Below are 14,933 nucleotides of genomic sequence, written 5' to 3'. Positions count from 1 at the left end.
GTCCTCCTTTTCCTGTAGTCCACAATCATCTCCTTAGTCTTGATCATGTTGAGGGAGAGGTTGTTATCCTGGCACGACACTGTTACATCCGCTCCACTCAAAGGCTCCCTGAGGAAGGTGCCATTTAGTTCCCCCCTTGGCTGTGCGTGTTTCAAAAACTGTATTGCTTGTTCATTTTAATGCTATTTGCCTTTTTAAAAATGTTAACTGCTTTTTGTCCTTAAAAGACTTGGTGGCATGACAAGGTTGCTCTACTCACCCTACCGTGGCTTGCTTCTCTCCTGCTTTTATTCCACAAAGGCCACATCCTGTTTTTGAGAGACTTACAGTACTACAAGCTGGTGTTGATTTAGCTTTCCGAACATCAGATAAGGAACAAATATTGGGGTCAGAGAACCAGTGGTGTCTGCAATATTAAAATGAATAAGTGAACAGCAGGTGGCTTTAATCAGATTAAAGGCTTGTTGAAGCCTCCTTCTGTGTGACATTTGATTTATTTTTGAAGAAGTTCTGGAATTGGCATTTGTTTATGAAGGAGGCTTATATTTATATTTTGTTTTGAGAATAGTGTGCTCTTGTTATAGGATTGTCCTGTGGCTAATTACTATCTGAACAGTGTGTTATGTTCGTACTCGCTACGGTTTATTAGGGAGAGCACATCATGATCATGTCTTATGAAAGTTCACCATGCAGCTACAACCGTAGAGCTGTGCTCCTGTCAAAGGGAGTCCTTAAGTGTGTTTGCTAGTAATACACGTATAATGGCAATGGACGCTATGAAGACTTTGAAGGCTGGTGCAGTCTTGTGCCCAATACTGAAACATGCAGAGACGTTTGTCAAGACATTGAGGAGTACCACGCCCAACTATCAATAAGACGAAAGCCTTAGATAAGGAGGGCAATGAAGGACCATGGTGCCTTACTGTCTCTTCCCTTGCCAACGTGCCCAGTAGGTGCCCACTGTCCAGGCTCACTGCTGGCTTTGGGCACTTGGAGAGAAGTATCAGAGGGCTTTGAGAGAGTCCCACTCAGGCCCTTGGGAGAGGGCCACTTTAAAGTCCACATCACAGACCGGATCAAGCCGCCATCAAGCCTTTGATTAAGGTTCAGTTCTGTGGTGCTAAGTCAAGATGACACCATTCAAAGCACAGCCGGACACCCACATGAAAAGCACTAAATTGATCCTTTCCCCCGCACTGATGAAAACTCAGGGCAAAGCTCAGTTTAGATAAACAGACGAAAGGCACAGTGCACAACCCTTAGTGTTCCACACAAGCGCTCCATAAAACCCACTCCGTTCTTTCAGAAGTAGCTGATGTCCTTGTTTGATATTTGGTTCTCGGAAAACAAAATAGATTTAACTATAAGGTCTCTGACCTACTCCCTAAAGACTGTCTCATCGTTGCCGGTGATCAGGCCTACCACTGTTGCATCATCAGAAAACGTAATGATGGTGTTGGAGTCATGCTTGGCCATGCAGTCATGGGAGAACAGGGAGTACAGGAGGGGACTGAGCATGCACCCCTGAGGACCCTCCCGTGTTGAGGAACAGCGTGACAGATGTGTTGTTACCTACCCTTACCACCTGGGGGTGGCCCGTCAGGAAGTCCAGGATCCTGTTGCACGGGGAGGTGTTTAGTTCCAGGGTCCTTAGCTTAGTGATGAGCTTTGAGGGCACTATGGTGTTGAACGCTGAGCCGTAGTCAATGAATAGCATTCTCACATAGGTGTTTCTTTTGTCCAGGTGGGAAAGGGCAGTGTGGAGTGTAAAATAGATTACGTCATCTGTGGATCTGTTGGGGCGGTATGCAAATTGGAGTGGGTCTAGAGTTTCTGGGATGATGGTGTTGATGTGAGCCATGACCAGCCTTTCAAAGCACTTCATGGCTACAGACGTGAGTGCTACAGGTCAGTAGTCATTTAGGCGGGTTACCTTAGTATTCTTGGGCACAGGCACTATGGTGGTCTGATTAAAACATGTTGGTGTTACAGACTCAGACAGGGAGAGGTTGAACGTGTCAGTGAAGACACACTTGCCAGTTGGTCAGCGCATGCTCGCAGTACACGTCCTGGTAATCCGTCTGCCCCTGCGGACTTGTGAATGTTGACCTGTTTAAAAGACTTACTCACATCGGCTGCGGAGAGCGTGATCACACAGTCTTCCGGAACAGCTGGTGCCTCGAAGCAAGCATAGAAGAAGTTTAGCTCGTCTGGTAGGCTCGTGTCACTGGGCAGCTCGCGGCTGTGCTTCCCTTTGTAGTCCGTAATAGTTTGCAAGCCCTGCCACGTCCGACGAGTGTCGGCACCGGTGTAGTACGATTCAATCTTAGTACTGTATTAACACTTTGCCTGTTTGTTGGTTCGTCTGAGGGCATAGCGGGATTTCTTCTAAGCGTCTGGGTTAGAGTGTGTATGTGAATGTGTATTTAAAGAGGCAGCTCTACCCTTTTCGCTCGGTGTGGATGTTGCCTGTAATTCATGGCTTCTGCTTGGGGTATGTATGTACGGTCACTGTGGAGACGCCGCAATCGATGCACTTACTGATGAAGCCAGTGACTGATGTGGTGTACTCCTCAATGCCATCGGAAGAATCCCTGAACATATTCCAGTCTGTGCTAGCAAAGCAGTCCTGTAGCTTAGCATCTGTATCATCTGACCACTTCTGTATTGAGCGAGTCACTGGTACTTCCTGCTTTAGTTTTTGCTTGTAAGCAGGAATCAGGAGGATAGAGTTATGGTCAGATGTGCCAAATGGAGGGCGAGCGAGAGCTTTGTATGCGTCTCTGAGTGTGGAGTGAATTGGTCTAGAGTTTTTTTCCCCCTCTGGTTGCACATGTAACATGCTGGTAGAAATTAGGTAAAACTGATTTGTTTCCCTCTATTAATGTCCCCGGCCACTAGAAGCGACGCCTCTGGATGAGCATTTTCTTGTTTGCTTGTGGCCTTATACAGCTCATTGAGTGCAGTCTTAATGCCAGCATAGGTTTGTGGCGGTAAATAGACAGCTACGAAAAATATAGATTAAAACTCTCTTGGTAAATACTGTGGTCTACAGTTTATCATGAGATACTCTACCTCAGGTGAGCAAAAATTTTGTGCACCAGCTGTTATTTACAAATAGACACAGACTGCCAACCCTTACCAGAGGCAGTGGTTCTATCTTGCCGATGCATGGAAAACCCAGCCAGCTGTATGTTATCCATGTTGTTGTTCAGCCACGACTCGGTGGAACATAAGATATTACAGTTTTTAATGTCCCGTTGGTAGGATGGTCTTGATCAGAGCTCATCCTGTTTATTATCCAATGATTGCACATTGGCTAATAGGACTGATGGTAGAGGTGGATTACCCACTCACCGTCGGATCCTTACAAGGCACCCCGACTTACCTCCCCGATATCTCCGTCTCTTCTTTATGCGAATTATGGGGATTTGGGCCTTGTCCGGTGTCTGAAGAAAATCCTTCCCGTCCGACTCGTTAAAGAAAAAAATCTTTGTCCAGTACGGGGTGAGTAATCGCTGCACTGATATCCAGAAGCTCTTTTCGGTCATAAGACACGGTGGCAGAAACAGTATGTACAAAAATAAGTTTCAAATAACGCAAAAAAAACACACAGAATAGCACAATTGGTTAGGAGCCTGTAAAACGGTAGCCTTCTGGCGCCATACACTTAATGATATGGCATATTTGTGTGTGTGTCTGTCTGTGAGTCATCTGTCTGTACATGTGTGTGCAGAATTTGTGTGCGGAGTGTGTGGGCAGTCTGTGAGTCAATGTTGTTTGGTTGGTGTGTGTTTATATGAGCATGGGTGAGCTCTGTGGTGAATCAGGGCTGTTCTGGGGATTGAAGGCTAACTTTGGCAGGGAGAGGCAGACAAGGTTGACTGCCCATCCGTAGGTAAATCAATAAAAGCGGCAACGTGTCTCTCTTTCTGGAGAGGGTCTCAATGACATGTGTATGTGAATGTGTATGCCTCCATACAGTATATTAGTGTAATGCAAAGGCTACTTTATCCACATGGACTAGTGTGTACCGCATGTTTGTGCATGTAAGTGTAGGTCTAATACTGCCCTTAAGCAAACACACACACACACACACACACACACACACACACACACACACACACACACACACACACACACACACACACACACACACACACACACACACACACACACACCCGGACACACACTGCGTCAATGCTCTGCTGTCTCAATGAGCTCAGAATAACTGCCCTACCCGCTCCATGTCCTTATTTAAAAGCTCTAATGTCATCCCACAACCCACAACAAACCAGGGCTCCATTATATACAGGGCACTTTTCATCTCTCTAGCTATGCACATATCCGGTAACATACAGTAATACTTGGATGGTCAATATTGACTGTACTTTACTCCCATGCAAGCCATTTTCCATAAAGTAAGTGTGAGATACACTACGTGACCAAAAGTACGTGGACACCTGCTTGTCGTTGGAGTTGGTGCCCCCTATGCTGCTATAACAGCCTCCACTTGTCTGGGAAGGCTTTCCACTAGATGTTGGAACATTGCTGTAGGGACTTGTTTCCATTCAGCCACAAGAGCATCAGTGAGTTTGGGCAATGATGTTGGGCGATTATGCCTGGCTCGCAGTCGGCGTTCCAATTCATCCCAAAGGTGTTCGATGGGGTTGAGGTCAGGGCTCTGTGCAGGCCAGTCAAATTCTTCCACACCGATCTTGACATATCTTTTCTGTATGGACCTTACTTTGTGCACACGGGCATTGTCATACTGAAACAGGAACGGACCTTCCCCAAACTGTTGCCACAAATTTGGAACCACAGAATCGTTTAGAATGTCATTGTATGCTGTAGCGTTAAGATTTACTTTCACAGCTCCGGACCATAATTCTTCCTCCACCAAACTCTACAGTTGGCACTATGCATTGGGGCAGGTAGCATTCTCCAAACCCAGATTCATCTGTCGGACAGCCAGATGGTGAAGCATGATTCATTACTCCAGAGAACGCGTTTCCGCTGTTTCAGAGTCCAATGGCAGAGAGCTTTACACCACTCCAGCCAACGCTTGGCATTGCGCATGGCGATTTTAGGCTTGTTTGCAGCTGCTTGGCCATGGAAACGTATTTCATAAGCTCCTGCCAAACAGTTCTTGTATTGACATTTCTTCCAGAGGCAGTTTGGAACTTGGTAGTGTGTTGCAACTGAGGACAGATGATTTTTACGCATTACGCGCTTCAGCACTCAGCGGTCCCGTTCTGTGAGCTTGTGTGGTCTACCACATCGCGACTGAGCCGTTGTTGCTCCTAGACGTTTCCACTTCACAATAACAGCACTTACAGTTGACCTGACTCGTTGGTAAGGTGGCATCCTATGACGGTGCCACGTTGAAAGTCACTGAGCTCTTCAGTAAGGCCATTCTACTGCCATTGTTTGTCTATGGAGGTTGCATGGCCTTGTGCTCAATTTTATACACCTGTCAGCAACGGGTGTGGCTGAAATTGTCGAATCCACTAATGTGAAGGGGTGTCCACATACTTTTGTATATATAGTGTATATACAGAACCCCATATTCAACTAGATATATCCTGGAAATTCGTTATTCTATCTAATTTTTTATATAAAGCATTGGATGAACATGATCTATGGTATGATGACGAAGCAGGGTGTGTGTGCCAGGGTGCCTTTACCTGGAGGTGAAGGTTTTCTTCTTGATCTGCGAGGCCAGTGCCATGCTATGGGACATCTGGTGGGACTGCTCTTCCTGGACCCGTGTCATCAGCGTCTTGGTTGCCATGGTGAACCCCTGACCAACACCTGTGGAGGAAGGAGGTAGGAGAGATGAGGGAGGGATGAAGGGAGGAGGATGCATCATCTAACATTGCACAGTAGGACCACTCATGTTGACATGATGGAGACTCGCAAAGGAATGCTAAAGAGATCTCTTTTCACTTTCACTGTGAGGAATATGTACATTTATGACCATAGTAATTATGCTCATGGTGGATCTCAAATAGCCAGGTGTCAATGGAAATGCATCCAAAACATGTAATATCATATTAGCACAACAACAACACAATCCAATGTGTTGTTTGTGTTTGAAGTAAAGACAGGTGCAGCTGGCATGGAGAAAAGTGTGCTTCAGGCCTATGTTAAATGAACTGGCCCTTTGTGGGCCATTGAGCGGGTTATAATTCATTAGTTCAGGTCTGCCACCATGCCGCTGCCTGCCACCCAAGCAGTCATTAATCACTCTCTGCTCAGGGGGAGGCCGACACTGCAGCTCGCCCAACCAACAGAACCAGGCCAGAGCCTGAGTGATTGCTTCCTTCACCCACTCCCACAAGCAACTGTTACCAGTGTTAGCGCGTTAGCATTATAAACATCCTAATTTGTTTTTCCTTCTGGTCTGTTCAAATTACATTGGACGACCTGGGCTAACATTAGCGAGTGGCTTGTGTCTAATGCTTTAATTCTTAGAATTACATTGCAGTGAGCCAGCTGGTCTGATGTTAGCAAGTGGCTAATGACAAACGCCTCAACAGGATAGCATCCTCACTGGTTTACCTTCATGGCTCATTGTTGTGCAAAACTAAATGGTTGTTTGTACACAGGTGGTAAAAAGGTCAACCTCCAGCATATTAAAATGCATCTGTCTTAGCTGGTGCGTGCCTGGATACCCGGGACCCCTGTGGAGAAAGTGGAGAGTAATGTTCTTTCTCCTCACAGTGCAATTTCCCCTATGTCTTGAAGTAGACTGCACAGTCCAACTCTCTGATGACAAAAGACAAAGTAACATGGGGATGAATGATTTGTTATTTGGTAGATCATGGATTGTCTGAACAACACATGTGAGCTTTACCTAATCGTCCTGAGAGAGTCATTTCAACTTATATTTATGAAGGCTGCCAAAAGTAGAGACTCTTTTGACACTCAACCAGCTTGAGATATGATTGGAGTATCTGTCCATAGGACAGCTTTAAGCCGTACACTCCACAGAGTTGGGCTTTACGGAAAGAGTGGCCAGAAAAAAGCCATTGCTTAAAGAAAAATATAAGCAAACACGTTTGGTGTTCGCCAAAAGGCATGTGGGAGACTCTCCAAACATATGGAAGAAGGTACTCTGGTCAGAGAAGACTAAAATTGGGTGAATAGTTATGCACGCTCAAGTTCTGTTTTTTTTTTTGTCTTACTTCTTGTTTGTTTCACAAGAAAAAATATGTTGCATCTTCAAAGTGGTAGGCATGTTGTGTATATCAAATGGTATCACCCCCCAAAAATCTATTTTAATTCCAGGTTGTAAGTCAACATAATAGGAAAAATGCCAAGGGGGTGAATACTTTCACAAGCCACTGTAACTATTCCCCAGTAGGCTGTCATTTATAATAGGAATGTATTTTTAACTGACTTGCCTAGTTAAATAAAGGTTCAATTTAAAAAAGACTTATCTCATGGAGACAAAGGGAAATGTCCTAGAATATGCAAAGCTCAGCAGTATAGTAACACGAATTATTTGCATATGGAGGCCGTTGAGACTACTCCATGGAGGAAGAGGATGACGTTCTACCACATGAATTTGAGGAAAAATGAAGAAATAATACAAACACTGAAACATAGTCAAACATTTTTGTGAACACATATGCCATCCCATTGGCCAGTGTTGGAAAAAGTACACTTGAGTAAAAGTAAAGTGTAAAATGACTCAAGTAAAAGTGAAAGTCACCCAGTTAAATAATACTTGAGTAAAAGTCTAAAAGTATTTGGTTTTAAATATACTTAAATATCAAAAGTAAATGCAATTGCTAAAATATACTTAAGCATGAAAAGTAAAAGTATAAATAAGTTCAAATTCCTTATAATAAACAAACCAGATGGCACCATTTTCTTGTTTTGTTTAAAATGTATGGATAGCCAGGGGCACACTCCAACACTCAGACAACATTTACAAACGAATTATGTGTGTTTAGTGAGTCCGCCAGATCAGAGACAGTAGGGATGAGCAGGGATGTTCTCTTGATACTGTAAGTGCGTGAGTTGAACCATTTTCCAGTCCTGCTAAGCATTGAAAATGTAACGAGTACTTTTGGGTGTCAGGGAAATTGTAAAACGTACATTCTTTTCTTAAGGAACGTAGTGAAGTAAATGTAAAAGTTGTCCAAAATATTAATAGTAAAGTACAGATACCCCCCCAAAAACGACTTAAGTAGTTCTCAAAGTATTTTTACTAAAGTACTTTGCACCACTGCCATTGGCTTAATTAAAAGTCCATCATTCTCCCTTACTTATTAAGTCACCAGACGCTAATTGTCACTGGGTTACTTTCCCAGTATTGGTTTTCACTATATATTCATGTGATGTTTATGACCCTTGTAATGTATCCTTAACACGTCCTTGTGGATGAGACTACGTTGGAAAGAAAATAAGAAGTGATTACATCATGACATCACGGTGTACCGGGGTGAATTAAAAAACAACTTACGTTTGTCTTTGAAGAAAGGGTTATACTCCACAGGCCCTCAAGATGAGCATGAAGGACACACGTCTCTCTCTCTCTCTGTCTCTCTCTGTCTCTCTCTCTCTCTGTCCCCTGTCACCTTTCACTGTCTGTCTCTCTCAATTGCTGTCTCACGCTCTCTTAATCTCCCTGTCTCACCTCTCTTTACAGTACCTCTATTCTTTCTCTCCCGTGCTCCTCGCTCTGCCTCTCCCTGTATGAGCAGTGAAGGTGAACCTGGCCCTGGACACCAAGTGTCCTTCACAAAGAGAATGTGGCCAAACACAATGCACTCAAGGTGGTAAATATAGACTACTGACACGTCCCCTCCGGTGCCCCCACCACCAACCCCCAAACCCCCACCCACACCGGTCAATGCCATCCAGCCAGATAGACTTACAGTCAGCACTGCAGACCTGCGGCCAAGGATGCCACAGTAGCAACAACAGAACAACACAATAGGAGTGAGGATTGAGTGGACTGTATGATCTAGGCAGCTGAAAGCGACAGCTGGAATGGCCACAGGGGAAACGATGCCTAAGGTATTCCACCAACTGTCTGATCAGTAACTGTCATGTTGGGGTGAGTGTGAATATATGGTTGACTTTTTATAACGAATGTGTCTATATAACAAGATCATCCTAAACTTATTGGTAGTTGAACATTCACAGAAAATGGGGGGTGGGGGCTAGTCCATTCTCTGTGTTCCTTTTCATCTGGCCCCATAATGGTCTTGTCTCATAATTGAGACCAAGGGCGAGATGGGTAAAGACAGAGCCTCTTCTATTGAAAGACTGGCCTTGAACACCCTCTGAAAGAACAAGGGTTATAGGGTTATTAGTGACTGTGTTTGCACCTGAGATCCAGTCACGCCATTCCTCCTTTCAAACCTCTCCCTTTATCTCGCAGACTACTTTTCCGTCCTTGATTTCTTTCTCTATCAACCCCCCTCCCCTGCCTGTATCTCCCTCCCCTCTCCACTCACCGTCTCACTTTTGTCTCTCCCCTGATCCAAGTTCCTCTCTTTCTTCCCCTCCTCCCTCACCCCCCCCCCTTCTCTGTCTCCTTTTATCCTTTTACAGTGATCTCTGATTAGTCCTTGAAGCTTGCACACTGTTCTACACTATTAAACAGACTGGCTGAGACAGACAGAGAGAGAGGGAGAGAGAGATGGCAGCTGGGCGATATAACATCTATTTCACTATAACATTTCACTACTGAACGATATCAGCAAAATGCCTGCGATCACTATGGTCTGTGTCGATCATTTTTGATTTATCGTCCCAGCTCTAGTGTTTGTGTGTGTGTGTGTGTGTGTGTGTGTGTGTGTGTGTGTGTGTGTGTGTGTGTGTGTGTGTGTGTGTGTGTGTGTGTGTGTGTGTGTGTGTGTGTGTGTGTGTGTGTGTGTGTGCGCACGCATGCACGTATGCATGTGTTTTAGTGTATGCGTGTGTGTGTGCATTTGTGCGTGTATGCGTGCGTGTGTTAAGATAGTTCAACGCTGTCTGATAGGGTTTAAAAAGACACTAACAGGCTTCATCCAAGGCCATCTATTTGTGTGCCGGGTTGGGGGGTTATTTAAAGCATTTAGCGTCCACACCTGCCTCTGGTATATCAGTAAACAATGCAAGCTGGACTTGCCAGCCCCCTCGTCTCATCATATACCACCAGTGACATTCTGACTAAGAATAACTGGACTGCCACTGCCAGAACAAAGCAGCTGAAGAGACCAGCTGTATTAGTTACTGTTGTAATGGAGAATTTAGCTCCCCTTACCGTTCAATCAGTCAATCAGTAATGTTATAAATACACCATTATAGTGGCATACAAGTGATACGTCAATTTAGGTGACACAACTAATATGTCAGTTTACAGTGGCGTACTGTAGAGCTACAATGGTTAAATGCCACTATTTGGACATTCTAATGAGACCATGTTGAGAAAGGAGTTAGCGGTTCTACATCTCCCCTCTTTTACAACTCTCTCCAATATGGCACCCATCCGCTGTCAAGATGACACTCAACATCCTCCTCTTCCTCAAGCCTGCTGGTGTAACTGCTTACTGACTGTACACTGTAACGCTACTGCATGATTGTAGTGGGTTTACTAACACATTAGTTCTATTAGCTATGTTGACTAGGACGTTACTTTAGCTAATATGGGGACAACGATGTAGGCTGCGTGTAGCAGTTATGATATGGTTTGGTTTGGAAAGGTTTTTTTGCCTGGTCACATACAGCTGATATGTTGTACATTGAAGTCCACAAACGAAGGGAAAAGGTGAGAAGAGGAGAGTGCATAGAGGTTAGAATGAATACAATGTGGCTGTTTTGATCAGGGGTGTATTCATTCCGCTGATTCTGTTGAAAACGTTTCTTAAACAGAAGCAAACGAAACAGCGATAAAAATACCTGAATTTGTCCAATAGAAACTCTTGTTTTCAACTGTTGGACTAATGATTACACCCTAGATAAGCTAGATGCAGGTAAGAGTGTGAAAGCCGGTATTGAATGTGTCACTATCTGTCCATGTGTCACTGTCTGTCATCTCAAATGTTTCTCTCGACCTGTGTGAACCTACGTTGTAAACTTTCAATCATAGGCTAGGTTGTAGCGACCGAATGATGGGTATAGGGAAAATTTGAGTGTCACTATCGATGTTGCATTGAACTGGGTGCATGGAATATGAATGACAGTTATCCAACATGCTGTTGGATAACAACATGCTGTTGGATAACTTTTTCATGAGCCCATGCTCATGAAAAAATGATTGTCTTCCCTCATCGTAAACGGCACTGACTGCCAGTGCAAAGACCCATTTCACGGCTACGTCATGAAAAGTTGCAAGCACAGTTCTGAATCAGAAAGTGATTTGTTTGCATGGAAGTAAATACGATCACATCCAAATTCAGATGCAGTTCATGGAAGTCAGAAAACAGGTAATCAGATGGTTATTGTTGACATTACAACATCGCAGATGTCTTTTGAGGATTGATTACCTCGCAAGCTAACAAGCCAACGAGGCAAGGTAAAGTATCACAAATAGAGCTACAAAAAAACAGGACAATAATATACTTGTTGAGTATATCTATAGCCATCAGTCTTGTGTGTTTTCATGGTCATGACTCACTCACTGCTAAGTTTGTCCAGATCCCGACATCCGTATACAGCTTTTTGTTGCGAGGATGCACGAACATGACTCGAACATGTCTTTTTTGCTTGTAAACCAAAAATTGCTCTATATCTTCAACCTAATAAACTTACCAAACATAGGCTACCAGACATGAACCTCCTCATCCTGTGTGTTTGTTTTTGTAGTTGTTGAAAGACATCAATTTAGCATTAGCATTATATTGCATGGGCAAAGTTGGCATCTTGCCATCATATCAGGCAACAGAGTTAAAGGATCCAGCTTGCTCCTCGATCAAACTGTCAGATCAGAACAAAACTTCATTATCAACGAGCCATGCATATATTCCAATGGTGCAAGGTAAAGTAAGTAAGATGGAGCCGGAGAAAAAGGCAGACGTTTTACGTGCTCCCAGCTGATTGTGTTTTTTTGTTTCTTTATTTGCGTTGTTTGTAACTTCTTTTTTTTACTTATTTTGTACATAATGTTGCCGCAACCGGCAAAATTCAACAGTGGCATCTGGTAAGACAAGGGGTGGCAGACTATGTATTTTTGTAAATAACAGTTGGTGCACGATATCTAAGGAAGTCTCATGATAAGCTTTAGACCACACACCTACCGAGAGAGTTTTCATTTGAATTCTTCATAGCTGTTTACATACCACCACAGTCAGAGGCTGGCGCTAACACCGCATTGAATGTGCGGGACCCGGAAGCTTATAAGAAATCCCGCTATGCTCTCCGACGAAACATCAAAAAGACAAAGCGTCAATACAGGACTAAGATTGAATCGTACTACACCGGTTCTGATGCTCGTCGGATGTGGCAGGGCTTGCAAACCATTATAGACTACAAAGGGAAGCACAGCCAAAAGCTGCCCAGTGACACGAGCCTACCAGACGAGCTAAACTACTTCTATGCTCGCCTCAAGGCAAATAACACTGAGACATGCATGAGAGCACCAGCTGTTCCGGAAGACTGTGTGATCACGCACTCCACAGCCGATGTGAGTAACCTTTAAACAGGTCAGACCTTTAAACAGGTCAACATTCACAAGGCCACAGGGCCAGATGGATTACCAGGACGTGTACTGCGAGCATGCGCTGACCAACTGTCAAGTGGTTTCATTGACATTTTCAACCTCTCCCTGTCTGAGTCTGTAACACCAACTTGTTTCAAGCAGACCACCATACTGCCTGTGCCCAAGAACACTAAGGTAACCTGCCTAAATGACTACGAACCCGTAGCACTCATGTCTGTAGCCATGAAGTGCTTTGAAAGGCTGGTCATGACTCACATCAACACCATCATCCCATCATCCCAGAAACCCTAGACCCACTCCAATTTGCATACCACCCCAACAGATCCACAGATGATGCAATCTCTATTGCACTCCACACTGCCCTTTCCCACCTGGACAAAAGGAACACCTATGTGAGAATGCTATTCATTGACTACAGCTCAGCGTTCAACACCATAGGGCCCTCAAAGCTCATCAATAAACTAAGGACCCTGGGACTAAACACCTCCCTCTGCAACTGGATCCTGGACTTCCTGACGGGCCGCCCCCAGGTGGTAAGGGTAGGTAACAACACATCCACCACGCTGATCCTCAACACAGGGGCCCCTCAGGGGTGCGTGCTCAGTCCCCTCCTGTACTCCCTGTTCACTCATGACAGCATGGCCAGGTACGACTCCATCACCATCATTAAGTTTGCCGATGACACAACAGTGATAGGCTTGATCACCACCAGCGATGAGACAGCCAATAGGGAGGAGGTCAGATGACTGTGGACTACAGGAAAAAGAGGACTAAGCATGCCCCCATTCTCATCAACGGGACTGCAGTGGAGCATGCTTCAAGTTCCTTGGTGTCCACATCACCATCAAACTAACACGGTCCAAGCACACCAAGACAGTCGTGAAGAGGGTACAACAAAACCTATTCCCCCTCAGGAGACTGAAAAGATATGGCATGGGGCCTCAGATCCTCAAAAGGTTCTACAGCTGCACCATCGAGAGCATCCTGACTGGTTGCATCACTGCCTGATATGGCAACTGCTCGGCCTCCGACCGCGAAGCACTACAGAGGGTAATGTGAACCGCCCAGTACATCACTGGAGCCAAGCTTCCTGCCATCCAGGACCCCTATACCAGGCGGTGTCAGAGAAGGCCCTAAAAATTGTCAAAGACTAAAGCCTCCCTTGTCATAGACTGTTCATAGTCATAGTCTAGGTCCAAGAGGCTTCTAAACAGCTTCTACCCCCAAGCCATAAGAACATCTAGTCAAAGAAAATATCAACATCTAGTCACCTCCCCCTCTTCACACCACTGCTACTCTCTTGAAATAACTCTACCTACATGTACATACTACCTCAACTAACCGGTGTCCCCGCACATTGACTCTCTATCGGTACCCCTCTGTATATAATCTTGCTGTTGTTATTTCACTGCTGCTCTTTTATCTCTTATTCTTATCCATATTTTTTTTTAGAATCTGCTTTGTTGGTTAGGGGCTCGTAAGTTATCATTTCACTGTAAAGTCTAGACCTGTTGTATTCGGCGCATGTGACTAATACAATTTGATTTGATTTGATTTGTTTTGAATTGGTCCACCTTATCTGAGCGGAACCTAATGTGCGGAAGTAGAGAAAAAGATAGCCACTGCCAAGAGAGACTATTGGGGGTGATAGTGTGTTGTAAAAGATACCACAATGTACCCGTTCCCCTTGTTTAGGCCCATCAAAGTCTTCAAACGCTAGCTGATAAGATTTTCATGACTTCAAAGAAAATTGAGTTTGCCCCCCCCCCGTCAGCTGTATCTTTTTGAGAGGCTGCCTTTTGCCTCAATCAGAGAATATGCTAAGTGAGCCCATCAAAATGCCCACTCTCAAAAAAAGACATTTGGAACAGAAGGTTTGAGTTCAACCCCCAAAGGAAATATTAAGTCATTTTTATATAAATATGTAAGATGATAAGTTATGAAACAACAAAAAGCACAAATGTATTAGGAACTGTATTTCTCGTAGATAACCTCTTTATTTTCCACCCACCGTCTCCTGGTTGCACTTTTTGAAAAATACTAATGCTGGCTTTTCCACCTGGCTGTTTTGTTTGTGAGGAGAGGTTGACGTAAACATTATCCTTTGATAGGGTCAGTACGAGCTAACATCAGGTTATTAATACCTGAAAATTCTTTCCAAGTGAGTAAAACTCTCACCGCATCAATTGATCAAGGGCAGGCGGTGACACTTTTCAATTCAGTTTGAAATGCAATTTGCACTTAATTCAAAAAACTATTTTGGGATCCGCTG

The 14,933-nt window shown here is 44.3% G+C and overlaps 1 protein-coding gene across 1 annotated transcript in view; it reads right to left on the bottom strand.

Annotated features, from left to right (window-relative positions):
* myom3 (myomesin 3) overlaps nt 1-8,768 on the bottom strand; it is an 84,161-nt gene extending 75,393 nt beyond the window's left edge. The window contains exons 1-2 of the mRNA XM_014166542.3: nt 8,477-8,768; nt 5,688-5,814 (exon numbers count right to left, since the gene is read on the bottom strand). Coding sequence (XP_014022017.2) covers nt 5,688-5,794 — 107 coding nt within the window. The 5' untranslated portion in view covers nt 5,795-5,814; nt 8,477-8,768. The remainder of the gene's footprint in view (nt 1-5,687; nt 5,815-8,476) is intronic.
* Nucleotides 8,769-14,933: the final 6,165 nt, after the last annotated feature.

The sequence above is a fragment of the Salmo salar genome, chromosome 02 (genome assembly GCF_965601325.2).
Source record: "Salmo salar chromosome 02, fSalSal1, whole genome shotgun sequence".
NCBI lineage: Eukaryota > Metazoa > Chordata > Actinopteri > Salmoniformes > Salmonidae > Salmo > Salmo salar.
This window is presented reverse-complemented; position numbering and strand designations above follow the sequence as displayed.